Here is a 19,761-nt window from a genome sequence, read left to right as displayed (position 1 = left end):
GGTTATGATTAGACCCTCAGCTTTAGATCTATATATTAGAGTAGATAAACAAACAACTGAGTAAGTTAATATCCTAGGATACAAAGAGACAAGTTTGGCAAAACAGACTATTCTGAAGACAAAGCCTCTAGAAATACCATTTGCTAAAATACTGTTTATTAGACTATCAATTCTTTGAAGGTAGGGTCTATATTTATTCATTCCTGATCTTAAATTATATTGGCATCCTGTTCACCTGAACTAAAATTCTCCACAAGTCAAAGAGGGTAGAGTTATCAATGTTTTAATATTGAAATTATCAATGTATGCAAAGATATAGCTTCTTCTAAAAGTTAAAAGCAGAAATTTAGTTGTGATAGGGGAGACATTAAATATTTTGTCAGATATGAAAACTAAGGCCCTGAAATTGCTATTATTGGAAATAAAGACTTAAAATGAATAAACACGAGGGGCACCTGGGTGGCTCAGTCGGTTAAGCATCCGACTTCGGCTCAGGGCATGATCTCACGGTCCGTGAGTTCGAGCCCCGCGTCAGGCTCTGTGCTGACAGCTCAGAGCCTGGAGCCTGTTTTGGATTCTGTGTCTCCCTCTCTCTCTGACCCTCCCCCGTTCATGCTCTGTCTCTCTCTGTCTCAAAAATAAATTAAAAACATTACAAAAAAATTTTAAATGAATAAACACGACCAATTTGAATAACATAAGCATACCAGAAGCTGCAATGGATCACAGACCTAGAAAAATATCAGCGTTGTGCTCAAATTATAAACTAAATAATACATTACCTTATACTTAGAATATATTACTTTCTTACACTCAGAACATGTTACTGACAAAAAAATATATAAATGAAATACAAATCATTTTTTAAAAAAACAAAACAAGGAGATCCATTACTGTATAAAAAAATACCCGGCTTGGGGGCGCCTGGTGGCTCAATTGGTTAAGCATCTGACTTCGGCTCAGGTCATGATCTCACAGTTCATGAGTTCAAGCGCTGCATCGGGCTCTGTGCTGACAGCTCAGCTAGGAGCATGGAGCCTGCTTCGGATTGTGTGTGTGTCTCCCTCTGCCCCTCCCCTGCTCACGTTCTGTCTCTCTCTCTCTCAAAAATAAATAAACATTAAAAATTAAAAAAAAAAAAAATACCCAGCTTGCAAAACTGATATATCCAAATAAATGTATAACCATTGATGCAATTTGGGAGACATAAAGGGGATATATTTCCCAAATGTATTTACAGGCCTAAATTCTAAAATAAGTCAGAATATGTCATCTATTGACTTATTAATAATCTCTAAAGATAAAAGTATTGATGTTCTTAGAAACCCATGTCTTATAATAAACATTCTTTTAGGAGCTTAGAGTATTTCTCCATTTTTAACTGATTTTCACAATCATATGACTATATGAATACTTACCAATCAGGAAAAAATGTAAACAATACAACCAAAGGCACATTAATTATTCAAATGAATAATTCCAATTTGCCCCCGTGGCTACATTTCTTTAGTGGCTCATTGTTGAAAATAACAGTTTATAGTTCCTTCAAGGAACTATAATAATTTGTATTATAAATTCTAAACTACTCTAGAACAAAATTATTAAGTAAAACAAAACATAAAGTATCACTTTTAATAAATTTATCTAATCAACAAAGACAAAAATGAATCAAAAAAGGAAATTTACAAATATAGCCCAATATATAATCAAATAATACATGCAGGTAATAATTGGCATTGTATTATATAGACTCAGCAACTAATAAGGAGCTATACTGTTCCAAACTCTTAGTTATTAATTACTCTTACACACTACGCACAAGAAACATGGGAAAGTGTTTATATATCTGTAATTAAGTGTAACTATACCTCTTTGTTACTGCCTCTGGCCTCAACTGTCACCTCTTTCCTTCATTTTTCAAGATGGGTCTCCTTCTTCCACCCTTACCTGCTGTCCATACCCTAACAGTTTCAATACTCTGATTAAACTTAAGACAACGCTGAGGATTGTCTAGGAAAAAAACCAGAGAATCATATACACCGTGTAATACTAAACCACATATTCTGGTGCCTAAAGAGGAAACATAGATGTGTAGCTTCTTATTTGTTTTTTTTTTTTTTTTTCTAGGCTTTAGAGCTTTGTAGCTTTTTACTTTTGAATTGGAAAGATCTGATTTGCCTAAAAATAACTGGACAAGTGGAACAATATTCTAATTGGGGTTTCTTCTGTTTTTGTTATTTTTTTAAAATAGAAGTTCTTTTTTTAATAAACAGAATCAGGTTTTATAAAATTAACAATAAATGCTTTCACTGTAAGTACTTAGGGGACTGTAGTAGAAACCTTGTAGATACAAGTAAACTGGTCATGAAACAGCATGCATACGTTGCTCTAATAAATGAAAAAAAATGACATTCTGATTTTCATTATCAGTTTATTGTGAATGTGGTTATGATCCACATCTCCAAAGCCAGATAAACTCTGGTAAACTAATAAAAACAAGTTTCAAAACTGATTTTAAAAAGACAAGATACTTGACAACAAGATGCTTGATGGTATCAGTATATCTCATTCAAGAGATTCTCATCAAAAGAAGTAAAAGGAAGTCAGAGATAAGTGACAGATGATAATGAACAAGAAAGAAAAGGGCACTAAATATTTAATAGTGGCAGGAGGAACATGGGCAAATTACAAGGTTTGAGAAATCATACAAAGTGCTTAAATAAAAAACCCAAGAAAAATAAGCTTCTAGTTATTTTGCCAACATAATAACCAAAACATTATTTCTAATATCAGCAGAGTGTGGATAGTTCCTCAAATCTTCCTACTGCTTTATATACCTGCATGAGTTCTCTAACTCACACCTCCTTTTTTCTGGAAGATGAACCTTTCAAACAGGGAATGCATTTGTGTTTCCTGATATTAAGTGGATCATTTTATTTTAAGAGCAGTGGTGACCTCAAAAGGCCTATTTGAGCTTAAAAAACTGGGAACCATTGAATGTATGCTCTGTTAACCTTCTATCTTAGGATCCTGTTCATACTAACAATAGGAACCATTCTGAAGGATCCTTGAAGTTTTGAGAACTACATCAGTACTATCTTTTACTATGTATTTCATCATGATCAAATAGCCATCTTCCAGCTAAAGCAAAAAACTCAAGAGAAGTAACCGATCCAAAGTTCCACAGGTGATAGGGTAGCACAGAGGTCACTCAAATCCAGCTGGTCCAATTCTAAAGCCAATATGTTACCTTCCATCATGTGACACTGCCTCTTCCACACTGTAAACACGAGTGATGGCAATGGACAGTAAACTGCAAAGAGGCGGCACACGCTGGCTAGTATGTACTATTGCTGGCTCCAAGGGTTTCTCAGAGCAGCAAGTTTTCCTAGACTTTGGCCATCTGTTAACTGAAAAAAATTATGTCTGAATGATTTTTTGACAGCCTAGCAGCAACTCTGGTATCTTTATACCAGCAGAGCATACGTGCAATCAAACTACTACTGAGAATAAAATGCATTTAAAAATGAGGAAAAAGCTATAAATACACTAAATTAGAAATTTAACAAAAATTAAGTTTGCTCTAAGTCCTCTAGCAAACATTTTCAAAGCATTAGACATATCAAATTTTACAAAAAAAAGAAACCCACAAAATTACTAAAAGCAACATTCAAAAGAATTCAATAACAACTATGCATTTAATTACCCTACAAACACAACTAAGAATCAATTTAATTTTTAACATGCAATTGAATTAATAAGCCCCCTTCTTTTTTTTTTTTTTTTTTTTTTTTTTTTTTTTTTTTTTTTTTTACCTGTACTGTTTTTAACTGTTGGGTCTGTAACACAGAGGGCTGAGTTGTTGTATTAATCAGTTGACTTCCTGGGGTCAATGCTGAGACACCAATGACAGGTTTCACCTCTGGCCTCCCTCCAATGGTAACTACTTTAATTTGCTGCGGTGGTAACTTAGCATCTCCTGACTGGGCCTGAGTTGTAACTTTCTGAGCCTGGGGTAGTTGGCTATGGGGTAGTGCTAAAACAATTGGTGAACCAGACTTGCCCAAAGTTGTTAAAATTAACTTCTGTCCATCTGGTTTAAGGGTCTGATTGCCAAGTTTAAGATCTGATGTCTGTGATACTTTGTTTAAAATAATCTGATTGGCTGATATAGTCACAGGAGTCTGAGCACCAAGTTTTTGAAGGCCACTTGGAAAAGCTGGTTTCACTGTGGTATTAGAATCTGCTTTAGTAATTGTGGTATTCACTGCAACTTGGTTAGTGTGGTTACTGTACACTGTGATTGGTTCCGTGGAAATGGGCGTGGCTGTAGAGTCACCAGTAGAATTTATGTTGACAATTTCTTCCAGTTCTGTCTCCATGGGAATTGGGGATGAAACAATAACAGCCTCAATACTATCATCATCCACTAAAGTTATACCAGTGTCCATTATCTCCTCTGGAAGCAAACTATTCACCTCAGCTGGCACCACCTCCATGATCGTTCTCCAGCTAGAAAGTTGATCAGGCGCTGCAATAAAGTTGAAAATGAATAAATTACTAGTTTTCAAAACAGATTTAAGAAAAAAAATTATTTAAAAAAATGCAAGTGACAAAATCATTATTTATTACTGATGTATAATTGAGCGACAAACTTGAAACTACTGACAAACTTGAAAACTGCTGATTCACACAAAGAAAGATTAAAATGTAAACAAATATTGGAAAATATCTTCAAATCTCTAGGGAGCTAGGTCCTAAAATGAGGGTAGTTTGCCATCTATAAAAATCCATTAAATACTCAAAATAATGTTAAAGGAGTTCCAGAGTAATCCATCTCAGCAAGTGCAGATTAAATGACTTATTTGGCTCAAGTCTGATCAATTAACTTCATACCAAAAACAACTTTATTTGGAAAAAAGATTCTCAAATCCTCCTTGGCCATTTAAAATGTCAAAAAAGAAAGCATTTAAAAGGCGTAAAAAACCAGTCTCATTACAAAAAAAGTGGTAATAATAATAAAGCAGATTACGAACAAATCAGAACTATGATGCTTTTATTTATTACTTTTAATGTTTTTTAATGTTTATTTTTGAGAGACAGATGCGCGCAGAAGGGCAGAGAGAAAAGGGGACAGAGATCTAAAGCGGGCTCTGCGCTGACAGCAGTGAGCCCGTCAGCCCGATGTGGGGCTTGAACTCATGAACCATGAGATAATGACCTGAACTAAAGTCGGACACTCAACCGAGTCACCCAGGCACCCCGGAATTGTGATGCTTTTAGCCAAAGGTTATGTAGAACTTCCAATAAAGAAGTCAGTACCCTTATCTAAACATTACATCATGATCATGACTGACTAAATAGTAATGTTGCTTGCCCATACAACATTAAAGATCCACAGAAACCTAATCAGCATTCTTTCTCCCATTTTTTAAAATACAAAAATACAATACCCATTCTGAGATTAACAGACATGAGCAACAAATTATAATTAGCACTGACAGATACTAATAGGGCCAAAATTAATCATTATTGAGTGTTTGCCAATGATAGCACAATTTATCCTCACAACCATTCTGAGACAGTATCATTACCACTCCCACATTACAGATGAAGAAACTTAGATTATAAAATCTGTCCCAGGTCACATAACTAGTAAATGATAGAGCCCAGACTCAAACTCAGGATATGTTTTATGATACCAAAGTTCATAATTTTAATCACAAAATTACATTGCCTTAAACTTTTACGACTGATATTTTTTAAATGAAGAAAAAAACAAGTCTACTCCTTTACAGTCAATCCCCTACCCCAAACATCCCATCCTACACAACCACTACTCTATCTCTATAGATTAGTTTTGACTTTTGCCCATTCTAGGATTTCACATAAATGGAATCATACATTATGTACTTGTGACATAAAGGAACCATGCAATACGACTGAAATTTGTCTTCATTCCTTCACTTACTACAAGTTCTGTTCCTTTTTATTGTTGAGTAATATTCTATCATATGAATCTACCACAATTTGTTTATCCATTCACCTGTGAATGGACATCTGTAGTGTTTCCAGTTTGGGATTCTTATAAATAACACTGCTAGTTTGTTATGGATATATATTTTCATATTTTTTGAATAAAGACAAAGAAGTAGACTTGCTGGGTCATAAGGTAAACTTATTTTTAACTTTCCATGAAACTGCCAAACTATTTCCCAACTTGGCTGTACCACTGTATACACCCACCAGCAATGTGCAAGAGTTCCAGCAGCTCCACATCCTCGCTAACAACTGGTATTATCAGTCTTTTTAATTTTAGCCATTCCAATGGGTGTGAAGTGATATCTCATTGTGGTTTTCACTTGCAATGCCCAAATGACTAATAACAATGAGCATCTTTTTATATATGCAGTATATTGTGCATCTTCGTTTTTTTTTTAAATTTTTTTTAACGTTTTTATTTATTTTTGAGACAGAGAGAGACAGAGCATGAATGGGGGAGGGGCAGAGAGAGAAGGAGACACAGAATCGGAAGCAGGCTCCAGGCTCTGAGCCATCAGCCCAGAGCCCGACGCGGGGCTCGAACCCACAGACCGTGAGATCGCGACCTGAGCTGAAGTCGGATGCTTAACTGACTGAGCCACCCAGGTGCCCCTTGTGCATCTTCTTTTGAAAAGTGCCTGTTAAAATCTTTTGCCTTTAAAAAAATATACTGGCTTTTTTGTCTTCTTTTTTTTTTTTTAATTTTTTTTAACGTTTTATTTATTTTTGAGACAGGGAGAGACAGAGCATGAACAGGGGAGGGTCAGAGAGAGAGGGAGACACAGAATCTGAAACAGGCTCCAGGCTCTGAGCTGTCAGCACAGAGCCCGACATGGGGCTCAAACTCACGGGCCGCGAGGTCGTGACCTGAGCCGAAGTCGGCCGCTCAACCGACTGAGCCACCCAGGCGCCCCGCTTTTTTTGTCTTCTTATTGAGTTGGATAAGCTCTTTATATATACTATAAAATCATCAGTCACAATAACTTGTAGCTCAAAGGAATGACTAGCATTTTGAGACTTCAAAGTACTAACATTTCTCTACATGCAGCTCTTTCTGATCAGGAGAATCCCCTCAGATATTTATGGGAACTTAAAGTAGACATGTAAAAACATCAACACCAATTATGTCTTTAGCAATGGGAGTCACAATAGTACATAACAACAAAGGGCCCAACCCATCATGTCACATTAGCTTCCCTTACCTACTGCAAACGGTGCCCAAGCCCCATCAGTTGCATCTGCACACTCTATTCCCCACAGAATAAGGCAGGATGATGACTTGGGTGCCAGTATCCAACAGAGCCATGAAGTTTTGACTCCCTGCTCTGAATCTCCACCAGTATATTTAGACATGTGGGTATGGCCTTTGGTCCCCGCTTAAGGACAGGGAGATCTTTGCCCAATCTCTATTCATCCCTCTCCTTAAAGCACCTGAAGTCAAGGTGTAGGAGGAGGGAGAAGTCAAGTCACAGAAGGAGATATGGTTTGGCAATGAATTTACTTTCAGTTTCAAGTACCCACAGTTCCAACTCAACTAAACAAACTTCTAATTCACCCAAAATTCTATATCCTCTGACACCAATATCTCAACTTTCGGGATCCTTAACTCAGTGACTACAGCCACACTGCCTTTCAGCTGGGGCTATGGAGTTGAGTGTACAACAATCAAAGCACCATTTGGGCTCTCCGTTCAGACCCTAACTATCCATTAAGAGACAGAACACTGGAATACTTCCCCTGCCCCTGCCACCCTTGCCCACCACTTGGGTGACAGCATTCACTACTAGATGCCAGAATCTTTTCATATCCCCTAACCTAGTCGACATGGCTCTCATCCTTCCTCTTTCATAAAGCTATGTCTCTGCCAGCACTCCATTTTCATGGCCCAAACTGCCAAGACCTGTGAGCAATCAGATTTCAGACCCTCTTTGTAAGCTAACTAAGTTTTCTGTTACCATTTCACAGATACTGGCAGACCACACAGTAGTCCTAGGTAGAGACACAGGACTTACTACAGTATAGTAGGAACATGAGAGAATCATGTTTGTATCACAACTAAGAACCCTGAGCTCAGAGAATCTGATTCATTTGTAATGGGCTGAAGCACACCTGCCCTTTTGTCCACAAGAAGATATTATCTTTATTATACTGCACAATAAGCAAATCTGCCCTTGGTTACAGCACGAGTCACTATTTCTATCATTCAAGGCTGTTTGCTATACAAACATCCTAGAAATGATCATTTAAAAGGGCAGTTGCTGCCTCAGTTGCAGAGGTGCAGGAGTGCAAAGAGCAATGGAAAACTGTCTCCCAACAGTATATCTCTCTACTTACTTATCTTAGTAATGTTTTATATTTCAAATGCACATGTCTTGCACATAAATTCATCCCTAAGCATTTCATGTTATTTGATGGATTGCAATTGTTTTTTCCATTTTCAAATTGTTGCTAGTATATACAACGATTTTTTTTTCATATTGTTCATGTAGCCTACAACCCAGGTAAACTCACTTATTAACTTTAGTTTTTTGATGTAGATTCTTTAGGATTTTCTACAAACACAATCCATGCTGTTTGAGAATAATGTCTGTATTTCTTCCTTTCCAGTCAGTGTGTCTTTTATTTCGTTTCCTTGCCTTACTACACTGAGTAGGACCGCCAGTAAAATGTTTAATAAAAGTGGTAAGAGCAGACATCTTTGCCTTATTACCAATCTCATTTGTTAGATGTGGGTTTTTCACAAATTCTCTTTATCAGGTTCAGGAAGCATATTCCAGTTTTTGGAGTTTGGTTGGTTTCTTTTTTTTTCCCCAATCATAAATGGATATTTCTGTCATATGCTTTTTCTGCAAATATTGAGATAATCACACAGCTTTTCTCTTTTAGCCTTGAATTATATTGCCTTTTTAATTATTAAGCCAATTTTGCATTCCCGAAATAAGCCCTATACTCAGTCATGATGTATTATACTTTGTATATATCCCTGAATTCTATTCCCTAATATTTTGTCTGCATTCATGAGGGACACTGGTGTGTAGTTCTTTTTCTTAGAGTGGCTGTCGGGGATAATGCTAGCCTAATAAAATGTGTTGGGGCATATTCTTTCCTCTTCAATTTTCAGGAAAAGTCAGCATAGAATTGTTACCATTTCTTCCTGAACTGTTTGTTAGAACTCAACAGTGAGTCCATCTAGACATAAATCTTTCTTGTTTTTTAAGTATAAATTCAATTTCTTTGGTAATTATAGGGTTATTCAGGTTACTCAGTGACCTTTGATATTTGGTAGTTTGTATCCTTCAAGGAATTTATTTCTTCTAGGTTGTCAAATTTGTTAGCATTAAATTATACATAATATTCTTTCATCTTAATGTCTGTAGAAATGTCAACTCTTCATTCCTCATTTTGGTAATTTCTGTGTTTTTTTCTTTCTTTCTTTTTTTCCTTAATTAGTCTGGCTGAAGATGTATCAATTTTATTGATCTTTTCAAAGAACCATTTTGGCTTCACTGACTTTCTCAATTCTTTGTCCATTTATTATTTAATTGACTGTTACCTTTATCTCCTTCCTTCTACTTGCTTTATGTTTAATTTGTTCTTTTAGAAGCTTAAGATGGAAGCATAGATCAGGGTTCAGTAAAATATAGTCCACAGACCAAATCAGGCCCATAGTCTGTTTACTGCTCTCCAGCTAAGAATGGTTTTTGTATTTTTAAATAGCTGGGGGGAAAAGTATATATAAATTATATAAAACAGATTTACATGGCCTCCAAAGCCTAAAATATTTCCTATCTGGCTCTTCCCAGAAAAAAGTATGTCTAAAATTCTTAGTTTCACGGATTAAACCTTTCTTCTTTCCTAAAATAAACACTTAATATTAAAAATTTGCCCCAAACCTCTAGCTGCATTCAGTATGTTTTTATTATTACTAGCTTCAAATATTTTCTAATATTCCTTGAGATTTTATCTTTGAACCATGGAAAAATAAAAACATGCTATTTAACTCCCAAATATTTGAGGATTTTCTATCTTATTAGTGATTTCTAATTTACTATTTATTGCCAAAGAATGTGATACTCTTTCCATTATTTCAAATTAGAGACTTATTTTATGGCTCAGTATATGGTCTATCTTAGTGAACACTGCATGTGCACCTGAAAAGAACATGTATTCTACAGTTGCTGAAGGCAGTGTTCTACAAATGTCAATTATATCAAGTTGGCTGATAGTGTTGTTCATATCTTCTATTTTGTCACTTTTTCTTCTTCTATCAATTAATGAGAAAGACTGTTAAAATCCCTAGATATGATTGTGGATTTTTCTTTTTCTCCTTGTCTGTGCATCTTTGCTTCATATATTTTGAAGCTTGCTATTCAGAATGTCTTTTTATTTGTCCTGTTAAAAAAGACTAGGAATTACAGGATTGGAGTCTCCCTTGAACTAGGAGTAAAGTTCAAACTTCTAACAAGAAAAGGTCTGCTTAACTTGGCCAGTCTCTATGCAGTACAGGGCCTTGCAGAATTCTGGAGCCAGCACACCTCAAAGCCACTGAGCAGACTATGATAAATGCTTTATAGTTAGACATCTATATCTGTTTCAATCAGGGTCACATGCAAGGCATGGTGGCCTGTGCTAAAAGAAACTCTGAAAAGGAGCTGCGGGCATGGCAGGAAAGGGTTTGGCCATGTAGCTACATGAATCATCACTCTAATTTTATCCCTTAGGAATGGAAGATATGTACTAGCACATGCAACCTCATCACCACTGTGTTGAGGACCACTCCAAGAAAAGAGAGGGTTTTCACAAGCCAAGAGGACTGAGGAGCTTTACTTCACCTCATCTGTACAAAGGGTTACACGTCAAGTTAGAGTAGGAAAGAAGACAGAACATACAATGTATTCCTCATGCCTCCAATATTTTTTTTTGCTCATAAAACAAAGTTCTAAAAGCAAGGTACAATTCTGGAAGCCATACATTGAGTTTTTCCTTCTCACAGTTGAACATGGTTGAATGGTTTAAGTCTAATGAGAGTTAAAAATTCACTGATTTCAGAAAACCTAATGATTTCTAATATGTCCAATTATATTACATTTTAAGTTCTACCTAAAAAAGCACCCTCACTCTCATCTCCACTGTCCTAGGCACTCTGTCACATTACCCTGGTATTTCGATCATAGCATTTACCACTAGAAAGTATCTGTTTATAGTCTGATTCTTCCTCCCCTACTTCTTTAAAATGCAAGCTTCATGAGGACTGGGACTTGTCTGTCTTCATCACTGGATCCCATATCTCCAATGCCTAGAACAGAGCTGCCACGTAATAACTTCTCAATACAAATTTGAAGAATAAATCATTTAATCATGGAAAAGAGGTATCATCTAAAATTCTAGCATTATTTACATTGGGGTCTGAAAGATAACTTTGGTTTGTCTATTTGAGTAAGACAGGTTTATATAATGCTCTAAGACTTCACAACACTTCAAATAAAATAACAAGTTCACAAGGCACAAACTGAGAAATTCCTTTTCAAATAAGTTTTTAAATACTCAGAATTAACTTTTAACTAATACCCTCTGCAATTATATTCATCTTAAAATTGATAAGGTTCTCTTAATTTTTAACCATTTTAAAATTGTTATCAGTCATTTAATTAACAAATACTTATTGCTTCCCAACTTTGTAAGGGCATTATGGATAATTAACCAAAGATCTTGCCCTGACAAAGCTTAGAAATCAATAGTATGGCATGATCACATCGCTTCTCGGCCTTTTGGCTAAGATCAAGTGTAGAATGGCATGATCACAGTTGTACTCTAGGAGGATTAACTTCATCTCAGTATTTTAGTGGACTGGAGGCAGAGAGACCAGTTAGAAGGCTATTACAGTAATTAGTTTGAGACAGAGATTTATGGAGGGTTTGACTTAGGATAGTGAATGATTACAATAAATAAATATAAAATAAAAAATAACGTAAGACAGAAATGGCAAATGCTCTATGCTTTTACATCTTTTAAGAGTTTCTCACGGAAGGGAACCTGGGTGGGTGGCTCAGTTGGTTGAACATCTGACTTTTGATTTCAGCTCAGGTCATCATCCCAGGGTTTTGGAATTGAGCCCTGTGTCAAGCTCAGTGCTAAGCATGGAGCCTGCTTTGGATTCTCCCTCTCTCTCTCTCTCTTTCTGTCCCTCCCCTCCACTCATGCACTCTAATAAAAAGTTTCTCATGGAATATTATCAGTGCTGAAACACTGTTACTTTCTTAATTATAGGTGAAGGACAACCTGGGTGAACAAATGTTTTCATCCTTGCATATAACATTATGAAGTGGTGACCTATCGTCATATTACAGGTGAATAATTTGTCAGATTAGACAAAAATATCTGAGTAATAAGGGCTATAATTTTGTACCTAAATCTTACCACCAGCATTAACTGGTTAACTATAACATCTGGATTTTAGCCCGGATTTCTAAAATCAAACACTGACAGCTCAAAAAACGAAGTACATAACTACATTTCTCAAACTAAACCGGGAGGACTAGACTATTCCTGAGGAATATTTGAAAAGTCTGTATTTTCATTTTGATAATATGTGTTAAATAGTGTACTCTGGATCATCTGAATAACCACCTCATACTCACAATCAATGGTACTAGAATTAGGGTGGTCTAAAAAAAAAATGCACAGAAGGGTCTTACAAGGTAAATGATATATTTATGCTAAGTAAAAGCCAAACCATCTGTGATTTAAGGAGGACAGCTTTACAGCATTCAAACAGAGAAAAGTGGTATATCACAGGATATACAGTATATAGAAAACTGCACACCTTGCCAAGGTGGGCAATAGTATATTCACTATGCAAAGAAAGAGTTTGTTTCAGCAAAACATCATCCAGGGACGCCTGGGTGGCTCAGTCAGTTAAGCGACTGACTTTGGCTCAGGTCATGATCTCATGGCTTGTGAGTTCGAGCCCTGCGTCAGGCTCTGTGCTGACAGCTCAGAGCCTGGAGCCTGCTTCAGATTCTGTGTCTCCTCCTCTCTCTGCACCTCCCCTGCTCGTGCGTGCTCTGTCTCTCAAAAAATAAATGTTAAAAAAAAAAAAATCATCCATTGCCCTAAATTTAATTTGTTTTACTGGCTTTGTAGTTTTGTTTCTATTTCATTTATAAATCTACTTGCATTTTACACTTACTAAAAGCAATAAACATAAAGAATTTATGCTTATATACATCTAAAAATTAAATATTTTAATAAAACTATTTAGGCCAATACTAAGGACCTATACACTTTCTTTCCTTTAAAGAAGAACTATATATATGTATATTATTCATGCTTAAGACTAACATGGTGGATAAAACATGGGGATTCAAATCAGAAAGATTCATTTCCGAATGTTGGCTCTCCTAGTTGTTTAACACGTAACCCCAAGCAGTAATCTCTCTAAGCCTCCATTTACTTGCAGGGTTACTATGATTTAGATGGAGCAAGAGGAAAAGAATTTTCATTTGAGTTAATAATGTACCACATTCGATATTCTACCAAACAGTAAGGCTTAAGATCTTATCATCTTTGATGTCTCTTCATACAACTATTAATCTGTAATATACATGCATATTATACCTTTATTATGTCTCCTTCCCACTGCAACCAAGAATTGCTAAATCTTTGAAGTTTGCAACCTACTATGGTATCTTTACCTCCATCTCCTTTAACCTACAACACATTCTACAGAAAAGTTACAGAACGTATCTCTCTCGAGTGCATCTCTGAGGCTGTCACTGTCGTATTTAAAAATGTTCTGTAACTGTCACCGTGCCTGGCTGGCTCATTTGGAGGAGCATATGACTCTTGATCTGAGGGTCATGAGTTCAAGACCCACATGGGGTATAGAGATTACTTAAATAAAACTTTAAAAAAATTAAATTTTCTGTGACTCTCAAGGTCTTCTGCATTAAAGCTCTACCTAATCCATCCTTCCAACTTTATCTCCCATGGATTCCTAAACTGAAAGTTTCCTGAGACGATGATACTGAGGTATCCTCTATTCCTAGCACAGTATATGACATATAAAAGATATCCAATAGTAACACTTGAAATAAGCAATGAAAATCTATAATGCTCCTCTTCCCCCCCAAAAAAGACACTAGGCTATCTCCAGTAGCATAACTCTTCATCTCTTTCTAGCATACTTCTAACTAGTAATAGACAAATTGTTCTAACTGTAACAAGGTGAAAACCGGCCTTTAAAGACAATCACAAAGAATCAAAAAAGACAATGGTCCTCTGTGATTAAAAGAAAAGCCAATGAAAAAGCATTTTAATCTCTCTCTTTATTTTAATTACTTTTTAAATTCTGAGTTTTGCTACTAACTTAGCAGCTGACATGTACCAAATAATTGCAACATAAAGCTGTAAGAAAAAAACAGAACCAAATCCCGACTGGATAATACAAGAACATCAAATGATTAACAAAAAAATTCATTCACTAAAGCTTCTGAGTACCTCCACAGTTATTTCCTCTAAAATTTTTTTGGTCCCTTATTCTTCTAATGAGTGAAAGCCAAATAATTGGCTAGGCTACATACACACATGCACACAAAATATTTCTCCTCTGAACGAAACACATGATGTATGATATTGTATGTCATTCTATGACATCATCTCTTTGTAGGACACTTGGATAAGGAAAATTACTGCTAATCATAAACACTACCAGTGGGCATTTCTTAAATACTCACTTCTCTGTTCAGGCTCATATATTCAACATCACTGAACCCAACCTTCCACTACAAAAGCTGGGAAAACTAGAGGGCCCAAATTAATGTATAAAAATTTGATTCAAATGTAACTTTTCAGTAACACTACTGGTGTATGGAAGCAGAAACACTCCTGAGGGATCTGTAGCACAATCTAAAACATACCTGGATCTTTAGGTAACCAAACAAAATTAAACTTTGGCTATCATAAAGTCAATCACTCCAATGCTCCAGCTCTTTAAACAAAGAGCTAACAAGTCCAGTATTCAGAAAAAAGCAGAGGTCTCTATTCATCTCTACCAACTTAATGTCCAGCCATCACAACTTCCTTAACAACAAAGGTAAAACTTGTGAGTCAAAATAGAACTCCCACAGCTGTATTTCCCTTGGATTATAAAATCTACATATTGCAAAATATTCCATAACTTTAGTCTCCAAATTCATGAAATGGAGGGGGGAGCAGGGAAAAACATGGATATAAAATATGACTGACAGTATCTCAATTGTTATTTGCCAAACGGCAGGGGCAAAGGGGTCACTCTATGGATGACAGAGCCATAAAAGAAAAAGACAACATTTTTAATTGTAACAAAACTGGTCCATATGTTTAAAAAATGTGAGCATCCACACCCCAACAAGTTACAGACTACGATCTAAGACACAGAGCTTAAATGCAGAATAAAATGCCTATGCTCTGCCTCCCTAAAGAAACATAGACCCCTATAAAACTGAACATCACCATAACAACACCCGCCACAGTGGATGTTTTAAATATTAAGTAAGGAAATCATGATAAGTGCTAGTGGTTCCTCTAGGCCTCAGCAGCAGCCTTAGGTATAAGAGCAAACTCGAGCCCTCTTAACACTCATAGAATAATGTTGATGTCATTACGAGGCTACTGATTCTTTGCACTCTGGACTAGTCATTCCTTGATCCACAACGCAATTCCTCCCTTACCCACCACCCCCCTAAATAATAGAGATCTCAGTGCAGAGAAGCCCTCGGATACCCCCTTCCCCTCTACCTCCAGCGGCTGCCGCTTTCTCCTCCCTCCGGCTCCGAGGTGGGGGCTCCAGAAGGTCCCGGGCAATTCCGAGCCCGGGCGGTGCTTGTTTTGCCTGTGCACGGTAGCTCCGGCCAGCCGCTTCCTTTCCCAGTCTGCCCGAACTCGAGCGCTACAGGGGACCCGGGGGCCGAGGAGGGAGCCCGGGTGGCGACGCCGCCGCCGCCGCCGCCTCTGGTATGTCAGGGGCCGGGATTGTATTTCGAAAGATCCGCCATTTTCACCTCGTCATCACCATCACAGCTCAGCAGCTTCCCCGACAGCCCGAGCCCGGGCCGCCGCCGCCGCCGCCGCCGCCAGTAACCTCCCCCTTCCTCCTCCTCCCCTCCTCAGCCCTCCCCTCCGGAGAGGCGCACACCCACATATCCGGGGAAACCTCCCGCCCGCCCCGCCAACCTTCAAATGCACAGGGAGATACAAGCGCTCACACAGCCCACGCCGAGACCTTTCACCCCACAGCGAAAAATGGTGCTTCTGCGGGCCCGGCAGCTACGCGAAAGGAAGTCGCTCTACCTGCTGAGTCCCAAGTCCGGCATATTTTTGTTTTGAAGAGCAAAAGCCACACGGAAGGCGGCATAAGGACAATAAAGAATCCAAACACTTTCATTTTCAGTAAAGCAACTTGAGACAGATGAAGCAATGCGTTTTATTCACTGTGCTCATTTCAGATACTAAAAACATGATGAAGACCTTTAATGTCATTCACCGACTGACTGACGTTTTCCTCCACTTCAGCACTACTTTGACAGAGCGATCCATTTCCATATGCATGTCTTATCTCCCCGTCACATCTGTAAATTACAGGCACTGATCCTCCTGCTGATAATGTGGTCAAGACGACTAATTTTAAAAATAAAGTTTCAACTATTTCTCTCTTCACTTAATTTCATCTGATCATTTCTGTCCGTGAACATTGACTTCCAATTTGTCATTGGTTTAAGGCTTCAAAGCCCAAGTAGGTTTAAAATATATCGATCCTAATCATGAATGAACAATTTCTAAAATACAGGAAACACACCTCTAAACAAAAATTATTTGCCAAATATTAAGATCTAAGTCACTAAATTAAAAAAAAATCTGCTGCAGATATATTTGTTCAATACAGAGAAAATAAACAGCTTACTTTAGAACAAGACCCCAGAGTTACCCATCTTTCCCACCAGCTACTCTCATTATGCGGATTAATAACTAAAAAAGAACGTAAGCAGTTTTTAATCATCCTAGAAATAACACAAAACCATAAGCTGCAAGGCTTGTGACACAATTAAAAAGCAAAAACAAAAAACTAAATTGGTTACCTTTTTTATTTTCAGAAAGATTTGCTAATCGCCCATTCAAAAGCTGAATTCTAAACCCACTACTGAACTACAGTATATACTCTGAAAGATCTACCTGAAATGAGCAAACTGAATTTCAAGGTTGAGAACAGGGTCAGTCTACTGTCTTCTTTAAAAGTTAGTCTAAGTAAGGTGGAAGTTGAAAAAACCATTTCATTTCCTTACCTTTCTTGAATGACAACTCCATATAAAAGCCAGTAGATTCAGGCTTTAAACTAGTGCTATCTACCACCCAGCCCGATCGCTCTTTACCTATGCAGCCTGCTAGACTAGGATGAGAGTCTCAAGTGTTCCCAGTTTCTTCGTCTTTAAACTTTATTCCCACCCCCACCCCCCGCAAGCCCCGTCCATCCGCACTGTGCTTGGTGTTTACCGTTGCTTGGCCAAGCTAAGTCCCGGCCCGCTCCCTTTCCCCGTGCACCTCGGGGACATTATGACATTTAGATGGTGGGCTTCGCGAGGAAAACGGACACACACGAATAAGAGATCATACAAAGGGGCGCAGGAAGAACGGGGCGGCGGGCAGCAAGGAAAGGAGAGGCTGGTACAAAATGACACAGCAGCAAAACCGGTTCCCAGAAACCCAGGGCTGACACAGTCTGCTACTCTGGCCACGCAAGGTGCGTGTCAACAGCCGCCGGAACTCTTCCTCCAGACTGCCGGGAAGGGCGGGCGGCCGCCCCTGCGCCGGCCTTGCCGGGTGACAGCCGCCCTCCGGGGTGCAGGCGGGAAGAGGCCGAGCCGGGAGGGGTCTCCCGCCCCTTGAGGCCCGGGGATGAAGCGCGGCAGCCCCGGGCGCCAGGTTCCCGCTCTCCACCAAGACCCACCAGCCCAGGCTCCCAGAAGGGGCGGTCCGGCGCCCTCCGCCCGCTCCACCACCCGCAGTGGGGGCCGGCGCCCCCTTCCCGCCCGCCCAGATGTCCCCACCCCCAGAGCTGACACTTACCAAAGCCGGCGGCGCCGCCGCCTGCTCCTCGCGCCGCGCTCCCTAGGCTCCCAGCAGCCGCGGCGGCGGCGGCGCCTCCGAGACACAGACCCGGGTTTGTTCAAAATCACGCGCCCAGCGCCATTCCACCGCCGCATCCCATAATACGCCGGGCCCTCCCCGCCCGCGCGCCCCTCTCTGCCCGCCCCTCTACTCTACCGGCCCCGCCTCCCCGGCTGGCTTCCTTCGCCCCGCCCCTTCCGCGGCGCCTTGCCCCTCCCCTTGGCAACGCGAGCCTCGCGTCATTCCGCAAGGCGCGGGAGTACGCGCCAGCTCCACGTGACTCCTAGCGGGCGTTCCGTCAAAGCTTTCGCAGGGAAAGTTCCATCTGGCAGAGCTGGGAGGGGGAAATCCGGGATGCGCCTGCAGTTGAGAGACTGCCGCATCTTCTAGCTTTCCTTGTTAGGAAGTCAGTGCTGTAGGTGTGATTTCCAGCAAACTGTCACTGTTTAATGTGTTTCGGTGATCAGTATTCATAAATGTCATCTCTCGTTGTTTTTAGGCTTTAATTTTGCAGGGATCGCGAAAAAGTCCCTGGGAGACCACTCAGAGTTAAACTTATTTTGAAAGGGATTTTTGCAATGTGTAGCTAAGACTAACACAATCAAAATTATTGCATTTAGTCACCTTTTACTTCTTTTATTTTTCCCACTGTCCTTTATTAAAAAATAAAAGACAGCCAAATGTGGAGCCAGATAAACAGTTAATAACTGTTGTGTGAGACAAGAACTACACAGATGAAACAAACAATACAAAACGGGGTAATGTTAAATGGTGTAGTACAGTCCATAATTGCTAATGGAGCACGGAAGACATACACAAATCAACGTGAGAGACTATGACCAGGAAACAAAATGGACGAGGTGAGATTTATGTTGTTCCAATTGCTTTGGAATTAAGCAGTCCTGGTTTTAAATTCTGGCACCTCATACGTTAGTGTATAGCAATTTATCAAGTTCCTTTACCTAGCTACAAAATAAAAATAACAAAGCTTCCCAGGATTTTGAGGGTTAAGAAAGAGAGAGGTGTCAAGCAGCTACACAGTTCCCACCTCAAATGTTAGTTCAGTTCAGCAGAAATCAACACCACCCCTTATCTACCATTGCAAACTCAATGGCAAGGCAAGTGGCATGAAATTAGCAAAAGCTTGGAAGCCAGAATGTCTGTGGCCTGTGCAAGGAAAGGGAGAAAATTGAATGGTAAACAGTCTTTGTTGGGGATCCCTAGGTGGTGAGTCCAGTTTATGAGGACCCTTGGGAGCTAGCCTGAGAAAACATTCTCAAACTTAAGTGACTGGTGGTACTATGTATGACAATTGTAGAAGGAAGAAGGAAGTTGAGACAGAGTACCCAAACCTCGCTGGATTGTAGGGAAATATGCCAAAAAAGAGAGAAAATTTCTCAGTTTATTTCACAAGGCTAGCATAACCCTAATATCAAAACCCAAAACAAACAGTACCCAAAGGGAGGAAGTTCTGTTCTCACCATGACTTTGTTGCAGACAGTTGAGTATTAAAGTATCAGAAACAGTGGTGTGATACTAAAAAGAATTCATAACATGACAAAATATGGTTTATTCCAA

At 38.9% G+C, this 19,761-nt stretch overlaps 1 protein-coding gene across 5 annotated transcripts in view; it reads right to left on the bottom strand.

The window, feature by feature from the left end:
- The window catches only part of LIN54 (lin-54 DREAM MuvB core complex component), a 74,875-nt gene extending 56,569 nt beyond the window's left edge, over positions 1-18,306 (bottom strand). For 2 of the 5 annotated variants that reach the window (XM_030313555.1, XM_030313557.1), the window contains exons 1-2: positions 15,820-16,132; positions 3,816-4,531 (exon numbers count right to left, since the gene is read on the bottom strand). In XM_030313555.1, the coding sequence (XP_030169415.1) occupies positions 3,816-4,499 (684 nt within the window). In that variant the 5' untranslated portion in view covers positions 4,500-4,531; positions 15,820-16,132. Of the gene's footprint in view, positions 1-3,815; positions 4,532-15,819; positions 16,133-18,141 lie in introns of those variants that run through there. The other 3 variants (XM_030313556.1, XM_030313559.1, XM_030313558.1) reach the window with 3 other exon arrangements.
- Between the last annotated feature and the right edge of the window lie 1,455 nt (positions 18,307-19,761).

This window comes from Lynx canadensis, chromosome B1, assembly GCF_007474595.2.
Source record: "Lynx canadensis isolate LIC74 chromosome B1, mLynCan4.pri.v2, whole genome shotgun sequence".
NCBI lineage: Eukaryota > Metazoa > Chordata > Mammalia > Carnivora > Felidae > Lynx > Lynx canadensis.
Note: the sequence above shows the minus strand (reverse complement) of the source record. Positions and strands in the feature narration are given on the sequence as shown.